General features: G+C 34.2%; 1 protein-coding gene across 1 annotated transcript in view; it reads right to left on the minus strand.

Moving 5' to 3' along the window:
- Positions 1 to 763: 763 nt before the first annotated feature.
- Positions 764 to 13356, minus strand: part of LOC139842676 (putative protease Do-like 14) — a 144300-nt gene continuing 131707 nt past the window's right edge. Inside the window, exons 3-10 of the mRNA XM_071832794.1 lie at positions 3313 to 3442; positions 2765 to 2914; positions 2395 to 2522; positions 2105 to 2316; positions 1893 to 1974; positions 1383 to 1522; positions 1040 to 1160; positions 764 to 772 (exon numbers count right to left, since the gene is read on the minus strand). Coding sequence (XP_071688895.1) covers positions 764 to 772; positions 1040 to 1160; positions 1383 to 1522; positions 1893 to 1974; positions 2105 to 2316; positions 2395 to 2522; positions 2765 to 2914; positions 3313 to 3442 — 972 coding nt within the window. The remainder of the gene's footprint in view (positions 773 to 1039; positions 1161 to 1382; positions 1523 to 1892; positions 1975 to 2104; positions 2317 to 2394; positions 2523 to 2764; positions 2915 to 3312; positions 3443 to 13356) is intronic.

The following is a 13356-nucleotide window of genomic DNA, read 5'->3' on the forward strand; positions in this document are numbered from 1 at the left end:
TTATCAATTTAACTTAATGATTTGAACTATTATGGGTATTGATTTGAACCACATTTTTTTCCTTTAGGTCAACAGTTTGGCTGCGAGGTGTGGAACAAGCGAAAATATGTCCACGTCGAACTTAAACAAATTACGAACAAATCGAATCGTCAGGTTGAGCAGTAGTCAGTGAAACATAAACACACTATCATCCTTCACAAGACCCTTCAAAGCGTGGAAATTAATTAAAAAATTTCACAGAACAAAAACATCAAAGTATCTAGTTAATTATCTATCTCCTTCATTGCTTTGTACATGGGATAATGATTAGCAAAATACTTATGAAACAAATTGTCATTGTTCACTGTATTTCGGGGTTTGTGGATTCTGATATCATCGTCAACCTCAACGTTTCTGCTGCTCTTTTCACGACTACTTTTAACGGTTTCCCAACTTCATCCCCCATTAATGTAGTGATCTGCATAAGCATCTATTCTGTCAAAGTTTGGAAAATTGCTGATATGCAGTATGATGCATGATCTAAATCAAATATTACTAATTACTAATAACTCTAATTATACGATCACCGACAAATAACCATGCTACACATAAATTATTCACTATCAATTACGTATTCAAAATGTTCTTTATTAAAAAAAGATACCTGACTGATGCTCCCAACAGATTTGCCTTGAAATTTAACAACTACATCACCAGGACATATCCCGGCTACATCAGCCGGGGATCCAGGTACAACCTATAATAAAATTTAAGAATTTACCAATTAATACTCCTACTATTGCATAAAGGGTCACAAAGATTAACCCAACATAGTTCATTAAATGAACTCAAAACATAAATTAGAAGGAACAATGTATGCTTAACTATGAACATGTTACAAAAAAAGCATTCCTTTCGTCCCAATCCATAAAAGTTGCAACAATTTCAAATATAAGACATCTCTTGATTACTTTCATAAATAACATTTCATTAGTGAGACAATGGGAATTATAAAAATAGAAAATGATTGTGAGGGTTAGGGTATGGATGCAGAACATACCATAACAACAAGAACCCCTTTTTTGACTCTAGGGAATTTAGGATTTCCATTTTTCAGTTGGGAAATGCATATCTCATCCAGATCAACCATCTTCATTCCAAGCCACGGTCGAATGACAGTCCTGAATTAAAAAATTCAAAGAATAATAAAAATTCCATGAGTGGATGCAAAATCAGAATGAATCACATAGAATTGATTCATTTAATACAAGTTGGACCACATTTAGACAATTTTCTATGCATTAAAATCCGAAAACCTTCCTTTGCTTTGCAAATAGAAGACCAATTATCATAACTAAAGAACACATAAAGTAAAACTTGAAATTGAAATGGCAGATTTATACCCATTTTTCTTGAACTGCTCCATAATTTTCAAAATAGGGTCGATGGGTACAGCAAAATTATAACCACTACGATCGTACCCGCCCGTATTTACTCCTATGACTTCTCCATAAAGATTCACAAGGGGTCCACCAGAACTTCCCTACACAGAATTATTATTCATAAACATAAAACATCACGAATTTATGATGCATTTATGAGTTTGTACAGCATCTTCATTTAATGTGAACAAAACATATTTAGATTAATGAAAGCAGCATGAAATTTGAGTAACTCATATGTCTTATCTTTGAACTAAAAAAAAAAAAAAAAAAAAAAAAACTACTCATTGGCTTTCATGCAATGTGTTATAGAAGGCAAGACCTAATATATAATTCTAATGTACAAAAATGAACAAAATGGAGATGATTTTGACTAAAATCATCAATAAGTAAACATATGTAAACAAGAGAAAACATCAATTAAGTGTGAATTAGTATTAGTATAAAGATTAAAGAGAGATTTAAAATCACATGATAGGTAGCACAATCTGTCTGAATGTACTGCCTTAGCATTCCCCCCGAGCCAATGTCGCAGCTTGCACGGTTAACACAACTAGACGTGTGAAAAAAAAAAAAAAACAAAAAAAAAGGAAAGTTGGTGAGTAAACATTCACATCCACTTTATTACTTTTTCGATTTTAATGTAAAAGAATCTCAATATCAGTTCTACTGATGATGTATACCTTACAATGCCAGCTGTCACTGTATTTTTAAGGCCAAGAGGAGAACCCAAAGCAAGCACCGAATCTCCAGGGCGTAGCTTACTTGACGAGCCAAGTTTTGCAGCTGAAAAAGGAGTTGCACCATCGATCTTCACTAAAGCAACATCATAATGTATATCTGTATTTAAGATGGTGCCAACAAACGATCTACCATCTTGCAATGTCACATTGACCTAAAATAAAATTCAAAATTGAAATCGAAAGATAACACACAAGAAAGAGAAAATAACATCACGTATTTAAGCACTTACCGTCCCATTTAATGCAACTTCCAGGCCATCATAATTTGAAAAAAGGTGGGCACAAGTCAAAATAGTTCCATTGGGGTCGATTATTGTTCCCGAACCTGCAATAGTAAGCACATCCTTTCCTCGATTTTCTACACACAAGAAATATTAACGATTTTGAGTACTTTAACTTTTAAGCATATAAAGTTTCAACGACATGTTCATATTCATTAATAATCATGAAAAAAATACTGTAACTTTTAGTATATCATGTATAACATGTTGTACTACTCACCCTCCTCGAGAACACATGATAAAACAAGTGAGTGTCAACAGTTAATTAGCAGGCATATACATATAAGTGAAACAAATTATAATGATAACTGTAACATACTATTAAGAGTTATGTAGACAAGCGCAGGTAAAACATCGGCTGCAGCATCAGCAATAGACTTTGAACCACCACCAACTTTTCCTGAAGAATCTTTGTTTGAACCGTTAGATGCTGCAGAATCCATCCTAGAAAGAATTGGATGTAATTTATCTACAATTTAAGACAAACAAAATGAGCAAATACACATACCCAAACATAAACAAAATAAAATTACATAAGAAATATAACTAACCATGTGGGTACATAATAACTGAAGGATCTTCTGATGTGGCATATTGTAGCATCACTGAATCCCTTCAATGCTTATGAAGTGACTCTGATGTGATCATTTCTGGATTACCAAATCAATGAGATCATAACTAAAATGATAGCTCAAAATTTCATATGAATTAAGCTATAAAACCGAGTTTTGCTGTTTATTTCAGAGTGTATCAACTACTGAAACTACGTAAAGTAAGAACCCCCATATTATCATAAACCTAACTTATAAGCATATGGTTGCAATATCATTAGGTTAAAAAAAAAAAAAAAGTTGACAGTAGGCAAACTTGTAAAATTGGGATACAGCTGCACACTAAAATCAGCGCTACTGTTGGAGTACAACCAACCGGCGCCACCTGCTACGGCTAACGCGATCATCCTACTGATAGATTTCGGATTACAGATTCCAGCATTTACCTGTAAATTATACGAAACTAAAAATCAGTTACTTGGAGAAATCATAATAAGAAATGCTTTAAAATTAAGTACATAAAATTGCAGTAAAAGTTTAGATTGATGGACATACTAGAAAACGCCTCATGATCGATAGTTCACACAAAATGTTAAAATTCACGCAGAAATTGATTTTGTTTTGGTGAGAGAGCGCTAAAAATGTGAGTCCAATGAAACGGGACAATGAATTGCATTTGTACGGTATGCTTATTACCCCTTGTTGTCTACAATTGGTTTTCCTTATTTTCCGTGGGCCCCACGACTGTTCAGTTAGCTGTTAGGCCACCCCTATCGTAACTAAACTATTCATCCTCTTAACTTTCCACATCAGCGCCACATCAACACCAATATCCTATAACTAACTCATAACTAAACACTCTCTATCATGGCTAAAACAATACTCCTCTTAATATACAACGTACAAGCAATAAAGCATTAAGTCCAACAATAAAAAGCACTGGGACCCGCAATTCCTATAACTCTTCCGTTAAATCTATGGTGAAAGCGGGTAACTAACGCGAGTAACTAAGTGGTGCCTATGGTTAGTTACGGGTAATGAGCGGGTAACTAATCATAGGGGTGGTCTTAGCAATCTTTTGAAAGAGACGCGGATGGAGATCTTTTCGTGGACCACTCACATAATACCCTTGTTTAAATTCATACGTTGTTTCATGAACTGTCACTTTAACATTTTCTTCTTATCATACATCCAACACTCAACACTCTGAGACATTTCACTGCTAAGACCCTTCACATAAATTAGGACCTACTAAATACAATAAATTATACAAAATTTACAAGTGTTACAATCGTTAGTACAAATAAATATAGCACACAACAAGTCTACAAATATGTCAAACATTCGCGAAATCAACCACGAACTAAGATTGGCGAACGGGTTTTTGACGAGATGCGTACGGACCCCTCTTATGGACGCTGATTTATTCACTTATTATTTGGATAAATCCACTCACAATTTACTATTAGAATTTTTCTTTGAAATAGTAATATTTTTTAATATGTTTACAAAACTAGAAATTTAGAAAAGATCTTTACAAAACTAGTAAAACCGGAGTTTCAAACTCCGGTTTAGGCTAAACCGGTGTTTCAAAGTTCGGTTTCTATTTACTTTGTCCACATGGCAGAGTGACATGGCAAACCGGACTTTGAAACACCGGTTTGCCACGTGGCTTTTTTTTTTTTTAGGTTGAGCTCGTTTATTTGTTTAGGAAAAAAAATGCCACTTGGCAAACCGGTGTTTCAAAGTCCGGTTTGCCATGTCACTCTGCCATGTCACTCTGCCATGTGGACAAAGTAGATAGAAACCAGACTTTGGAATACCGATTTGGCCAAACCGGAGTTTGAAACTCCGGTTTTACTAGTTTTGTAAAGTTTTTTTCAAAATTTCTAGTTTTGTAAACATATTAAAAAATATTACTATTTCAAAAAAAAATTCTTTACTATTATGCATAAGGTACTTCACTCTAAATACGTTGAAATTGTTGAAAAATATGAACCTCGTAAATATTATTGATTACATAGCCACTATTTATAGAGTTCTAACCCTAGAAACCAGATGGGCCAAGCCCATTACATAATTGGACTGGGCTATACATATATTCTAATATACTATCTAACACTCCCCCGCAGTCCGAGCGGTGTAATCGCAAAAGCTCGGACTGAAAGGTAACAACAACAACAACAACAACAACAACAAAAAAAAAAAAAAAAAAAAAAACTCTTTTTTTTCTTGTTTGATGCACCGAATAGACAGATATTCGCGGATGTGGTTTCATATTGCTTGACTGCGTATTCCTTTTCAGTAGCGTTTTTTTTATATTCTTTTATGCCGTGGCTTGCTTTGCCTAAGGATTGATGTAACAACCCTGTTTTTTCCGTTACTTCCGTTAATCTTCTGTTAGTTTATTTAACGGCGATTATTTAACTTTTGTGTGTTTATGTGTAATAAATACATACATGATCCTTGGAGGGTTACAATAATTATTATGGGTTGATATTAATTCGAATAAACATTTCAAATAAAGAAATACGATAAAAACGATACGGTTTTGATAAATGCTTTTTGAACAACGAAACGCTCGGGTTTATTTTAATAATTATTTTAATAATTATTAACTTTTTATAATATTTAATTTATTGGGTTTTTAATAAATTAAACGATTGGTTGCGTTTTAACGATCGGTTTAACGTTCCGGGCCTTCGGTACGACTAAACGACACTTGAAACGAGCCACGAATACAAGGAATTGCAAAACACGAGCCCGAGAGCCACTCCCATGGGCCATTCGGCCGACCCCACTCCCCTCCCCCTTATTTTGTTAATTTTTGACTACTTGAGGGACATAATTGCTAAATTGTAATACTAGGGTCAGTATAAATTAGAGTGTTAAACCTAAATTAGATAAAACCCTCACAAATCAACTGCACCAGTCGATCCTCCTCTCCCTCCTGCTGCCGTCGCCATCCACACACACACACACACATCAAACTTCAATTTTTGATTAACCCTTGAACATCAAAGTTGCAATTCTCGATCTCCTCTACGCGTGTGTGTCGTTAATTTTACGATCTAAGGTATAATCAGCTAAACCCTAATCTTAAAAATCTATTTTTATTGATGTTTCATAGTTTATGTTGTCAATTGCTCAAGTCTATACGCGTACATGTTAATCGTTATCGTTAATTTGATCGTTTGATGCGTTAGGGTTTAAAACCGAATTTGTTATTGCATGATCAGTAAATTTAAGTTTTTCAAATGCATGATATTATGTGTTAAATAGATTCCTTGTTAAAAACTATTAATTTTGGGCTTTGGATTCGTTTGATTTCGTTTTTGGATTATCAAGTTATGTCCATTTGAATTAACGTTGTGTTTTTGTTGTGTAATCAGAAATCTGGGTTTGATAGACCACGAATTGGCATGTGAAACTTATACCACTGGAAATATAATTTAAAAACACACAATTTGAACTAGGATATCATGTCATTTGCTTATGTATAACTCGAGATATGCTTGATTTAGTATAAAAGTGGAATTATACAGCACTTGCATGAAAACAGCCTTGTATGATAAAATGTGTTGACTTCTGTGTTTAAAGCTTTATATATTTAAAATTTACACAAATAGTACTTCACCTTTCATGTAGATATCATAGGCTAATTGTATCTATATCTTCGGATAATCGCGTACGAATGTGACTAGATAAACTAGAATCGAATCTGTGAATTGCTCTCTGTTTTATACTCTGTGGATTGTGTTTATTGAATTAGCATGTACGCTTCTGGAATATGAATATTTATATGTTATGTGATATATGGTTAGTTAATGTCAATCTCTGAAACCTTATGCATTGGGCACAACAGAGCCATACTTTGTGTGACTTCTGAATTGAGCTGAAAACTAAACATTCAACTTGCACGAATAAACTGTACAAATTGGCAAACAAAAATTGCTCAACTTTTGATATGTGTTAGTTTGACTTGTCTTTGAACTATGGCCACTGGTCTTGTATTAATTTCATGTCCCTAGATCCGGTTATAGCCGAAACGAAATCAGTGCGCGGTCAGAAAATGACTTGATAAACTACAAATGTACCCCTTCCGATTCCTGACTTTTAATTATCGTATGAGACCCTGGCCGGACTTTTTGGAATCTATTTTGAGTAGAATTATGATCTGGAGTTTGCCATGTTTAAGTGAATTTTGTACTACGAGATAATATGCTAAGTATGCTACATGTTCATGAACTTTGTGCACAACGATAAACTGAATTTGTGAAATTTACCATTTATGACCTAAAACTTGTTGTTTGACTTAGATTTGACCTGTTGACCAAAATTTGACATGAAGCTACTGATTTTGACTTTATTTGACCACATCGACCAAGTTTGACTTTCGGTTTGACATCGGTTGACTTTGTTTGACTTGCATGATATAGTTGAGTTTTACTTTGAAACGCGTCGAGTCGAGCAATAAGACAACTTATACTATGAAACCACCCTTATTTAAGATACATATATTGACCAACCTAAATACGTATACTTAGGTTGCATTACTCAGCTATAATCCGTACAAGTTTTGTCTTTCAATCCGAGCTTTATTCAAAGGTGAGTCTACAATCCCACTTTTTACATGTTTTCAGGGATGAGAATACACGCTGTCATATTTACATTTTCGAATGCTTTTGTATTGACACGAGTAGTATATATGCGTACTGAGTTTGTTCACAAAGCCTCTAGCTTGAATACTTTTAATACCATCGGTGTAAGCACAATTTAGATAGACGGATCCGTTAGGTTGACAACCTCATCCTACGATATTAACTGTGGTGCATTTAATTTGAACATTAGATACTCTCGAACAAGTGTATAACATTTTACGAGGTAAAGGTGGGTATAGTGATTTCTATATTCGGGTCATTGCTAGTATTCAGGTGCTCAGATTATGCAAACGTTTTGCAACTTGGAGTTGTACTTGTAAAATCTCGTGGTCAAGGAAACTAAACTATTTTTCTGATAACTGTTTTTCAAATACTATACAATGTTATTTAAAACTGTGGTTTACGAACAAATGAGATAAAACTTGACATGGTATTGTCTACAGACATTTGAAACTTGACATGGTAGCGTCAACAAGCTTTTGAAATGGGACATGGTGTTGTCTACAAACTTTTAACATTAAACCTTGGTGGTCTTCCACTAATAAACATTTTCGGAATATTGTTTCTTAAACATACTATATTGTTTACCTAAAACCTGTAGATTCACTCAACATTATTGTTGATCCGTTTTGCGTGTTTTATTCTCAGGTATTAAATGCTTCCGCTGTAAATTATTGCCGTTACGTAGAAGTCGAGCCACAAGCACTGTGACCAGAGTTAACATTCCGTTAAAGGGATTTTTAACGGGGTGTTACATATGGTATCAGAGCTTTGGCTATAGGGAACTAGGATACATTAGTGTGTCTAACCGTAGGGCGCATTAGTGAAGTCTAGTCTATAGCTGTGTGTCTTGGATGACTTTTACACACCATACTTGCACTGTTTGCTTCACAATACTACATGTAGGGTTACACATTACATCAAGTACATATACACCTTATACCCAGATGATATGAGCTCGAACTAGACGTTACACTACGAATCACATACGTACACGCGGCGTGAGATTTAACTAAATTAAGTTGACTACGCCATCTTGAACTTATGGAGTGATGTCGAATGGAAATGTGAGATAGCGTAATGTAATGACCGGGATTACATTACGGTGACTCATATAGAAGTTCTGACATCACAAGATAAGGAATTGGGGCCGAGTCAATTAGGCTACTTAGATAAACAACGTTTAGAAAATGAACCGTGTAATCTCAAATGTGAGTAGAAACTCACACTGTGCAAACTAATTGTTAATATAACTTATAAGTAACTTGTAATCATGACACAAATCCTCACTGCTCGACACTTTCTATCACCACCGATCACTACTTGTCACTACAGAGACACTACTTGAACACACTCATCATCTCATACCACTACTCAGCACTATTTATCGCTGCTAACTACTACTCAACGCCGCCTCTCACTGTTAATCACGACTGATCACTACTTCTCACTGCTTGTCATTACTAAATACTACTTACTGCTACCCCTTGCTACTTGCTACTACTCAATATTACTCATTACTACTTACCACTACTAAGTACTACTCGTCACTACTAACACCTCTACGCTTTACTACTTACTACTGTGCATCACAACTCAATTCTGATACGTCTTTAGAGGAGGATTCCCAGGTAACAGCTCGCACAATATGTAGTAGATATTGTCCACTCGATTTTCAACTTACCTATCATTCAGCCACTCGCTGTTCATGATTTTGTTTCCCAACACGAGCCTACCGATTGATAACTATTATGCCCTATTAGGTGCATTAGTATACATGTGTATATACACATGATGCGAGCACGCTATCTTATAACTTATTCGTCACTGCTATCATCACTGCTTATCACAACCCATCGCTACTAATCACTAACACCATCACTCATTACTACTAGTAATACTACTTGTCACCGTATCCTTTCTCATTCTGTCCCAACGTACTTTTATTAAGCGGCAATCATTTTCATTATACCCACAAACTTTACCAACCAACTTTGAACACATCGACGCGAACCACACTTCATCTGTTTTCCGCGAGATGCACACGCCTGGGAGTTTGTACAAACCCTTTTCGATTAAATATCAGATTTTGTTTGAGTTACCATTACACGTTGTTCATTTTCGTTTTCCATGAAATTCGTCACGTTCTCACGCACCAACCATAATGTTTATATATGATGTCAACACCGGTGCTGAGAGAAGCTTTAAAGCTAGAGAATTTGGTCGCAACATTTATAACCCTGTACCTTCTTTAGACAACGTGTACTCTATAGAACTATTAAATTGGAAGTTTAACTTAGTGGTTGAAACAAACTAATTATCTGACGATACAACCGAGGCAGCTGCGACAAGAAGACTATTTGAAATTCTTTCACTGATGATAATAGTGTACGGAGAAGAGATCAGTACACCGTCATGTTACACTAATTATTCGAAGGTCCAGAAGTACATGAGATGAGAATGTCTCGCAATTCTGGTACATGTGAGTAAAGATGAACTGATATTTAAGAGACCCGAATAGTTCCCGACTATTAGAGATTGCCCTGAGGTTACACGTTCACCCCACCGTGAAGTCAAATTTTGGATTGATTTGGTGCCAGCAGCTGCACCCGTTACGCGTACAATATATAGATTTGCACCTTTAGAACTACAAGAGCTTCCTATGGCGAAGAACATCAGGGTTGTAATGCCTTGATTTGTGACAGGTACTAGAAGGTGGGTCACATAACCATGAATTTCCGAGTTGGAGCTCCAGTCTTGTTTGTTAAGAAGAAGGATGGGTCGATGAGATTGTGTATTGACTACAGAGAATTGAACAAGTTGACAATCAAGAATCGGTATTTGCTACCGAGGATTGATGACTTACTTGATCAGCTACAGCGATCTAGTTGTTATTCGAAGATTGATTTGAGATCCAGGTATCACCAATTGAGAGTCAAAGAAGCTGATGTCCTGAAGACGGCGTTTAGAACATGTTATGGACATTATGAGTTTACAGTAATGCCGTTTGGTTTGACGAACGCACCAACAGTGTTCATGGACCTCGTGAACCATGTGTGTAAGCCATACCTAGATAAATTTTTCATTGTATTTATTGATGATATATTGGTGTACTCCAAGAACAAGGAAGAGCACGAACAACATCTACGTTCGATATTGACTATGCTTAGAAAAGAGCAGCTGTATGCAAAGTTCTCTAAGTGTGATTTTTGGTTACCAGAGGTACAATTTCTTGGCCATGTTGTAGGGGCCAACAGAATACAGGTGAAGCGACTCGTCCTAATCTATAAGGACGAATACAATAACATATGAATACATTGCGAGGTATTTGACCTCTATATGATACATTTTACAAACATTGCATTCATTTTAAAAGACAAACTTTCATTTCATTGAAAGTTGATAGGCATGCATACCCTTTCATAAAATTCAACTATAAATGACCTGAACTGTCATTTGTTTACTCATAATCTTTAATAAACTCAACGACTTGAATGCAACGGCTTTTGAAAATTTCCATGAATGACTTCAAGTTGTCACACCCCGTCCAAATTCTCTTGAACGAATACAATAACATCTGGTACCATTGCGATGAACGGACCTATATATGCCATGAACGACTCCATGTAATACGAGCAAATGCACAGCGGAAGATTTCTTTCATACCTGAGAATAAACATGCTTAAAAGTGTCAACCAAAAGGTTGGTGAGTTCATAAGTTTATAATAAAACAATAAAATTCATCATTTGATAGACCACAAGATTTAAATGTTGCATGGTACAAATGGACCCGAATCCTATACCCACCTGTAATGTACATGCGATATCTTTTAAATACAGTACACCTTTATCGTGTACGAAACCATTTTAACAAATCTTTGTAACCGTACACATATCTCGTGTACAAAATATCATACACATAACCTGTGTATAAAATTATTCTCTCGATATATAACATTCACTTCAATTGGTGGCAATTATCATGTCCACATAATTCAATGGTGGCAATTATCATGTCCACATAATTCATTGGTGGCAATTATCATGTCTACATAATTCAATAGTGGCAATTATCATGTCCACATAATTCAATAATAATCCGCAGAACTTCTGTCTGCATAATAATTCATTCGACGAATGTTTTGCTTGTGTCTATCTCGTCAAACATTTATAAAAGCATTTCATGTATTCGCAGTTCAAAATATATTTCAAAGGCATTTAATAAAGCAGTTGTAAAAACAGCGCATGTATTCTCAGTCCCAAAAATGTAAAGAGTAAAAGAGAATCAAATGAACTCACGCATATAAATATTGTAAAACAGTTAATAAAGAATTTGCAAGTATTCTCAGCCCAAAAATGTAATGAGTAAAAAGGGAGCAAATGAACTCACCAAATGTATTTTGTAGTAAAGATACATATGACTATATTGAACAATGCAGGGTTGGCCTCGGATTCATGAACCTATATCATTTGTATATTTATTAATACACATAATCGTAATCAAACAACTTTATTTATTATATCTTAATTTATATATCATATAATTAATTTGTGTATATATTCAAAATGATTAATATCTATATAGTTATATTAATATATATATCTGATTTGTAATATATTAAAATACTTAATTTTTTATTTATGAATATTTATATAAGATTGTTAATATGATTAGGACATACTTATAACCTTAATAATATCTTTAAAACTTTTATTTTCATAATAATTTTAATGTTAATAATGTTGATAATACTAATAATAATAATACTGATAGCTTTAGTGATAATAACATAATGTTTGTTTATAATGATAAAATTTTTTATTAATAACAATCCTAATATTGGTAATTATATTAATAATAATAATGATAATAATTATAATGTTACTTATGTTTATAATATAAATAATAATTCTAATAATTATGAAATGGTATTAATACTAATGAAAATAATAATAATAAATATAATAAAAACATTAGTAACAATAACAATAATAATTTATAATAATAATAATAATAATAATAATAATAATAATAATAATAATAATAATAATAGTAATAATAGTAGTAGTAGTAATAAAAATAATAAGTGTTCTGCCTTTAAATGGCTTTTCCAAAAAGAATATGACACAGACCGAACTCGAACCCCCAACCTCTAGTAAACACCCACAACACCAAACCATTCTTCTGCTTCTATATTTTTGTGTTAATACACGACATATATCTATATAGCCTGTATCATCTCTATAACGTGGCCCAATTTCCCTCGGCCCAACAGCAGTTTACTAAACCCAAATTTGCACAAGTCCAATTTATCAATTAATGGCCCGATAGCAACACAGTTCACGGCCCACGAGAAAAGAACCATGATGGCCCAACCACGACTTTTATTACTAATTAAAAAAAATGCCATTGCCTAGTTTTGAACTTAGGACCTCTCGCTCACCCGACACCCTCACAAACCATCCAGCTATCCTCGTCTTTCTGATTTATTCTGTGATGACCCGAAAATTTCCGATCAAATTTAAACTTTAATCTTTATATGATTCTGACACGTTAAGCAAAAATCTGTAATGTTGAGTCTCGAAAGTTTGAAATCTATATTCATGTAATCAAATACCCTTTGACTATGCTCGACGATTCACGAACATTTATGTGAATATAGATATGTATATATAATATATACTTAGTAATTGAAAAC

The sequence above is a fragment of the Rutidosis leptorrhynchoides genome, chromosome 4, assembly GCF_046630445.1.
Source record: "Rutidosis leptorrhynchoides isolate AG116_Rl617_1_P2 chromosome 4, CSIRO_AGI_Rlap_v1, whole genome shotgun sequence".
Classification (NCBI taxonomy): Eukaryota; Viridiplantae; Streptophyta; class Magnoliopsida; order Asterales; family Asteraceae; genus Rutidosis; species Rutidosis leptorrhynchoides.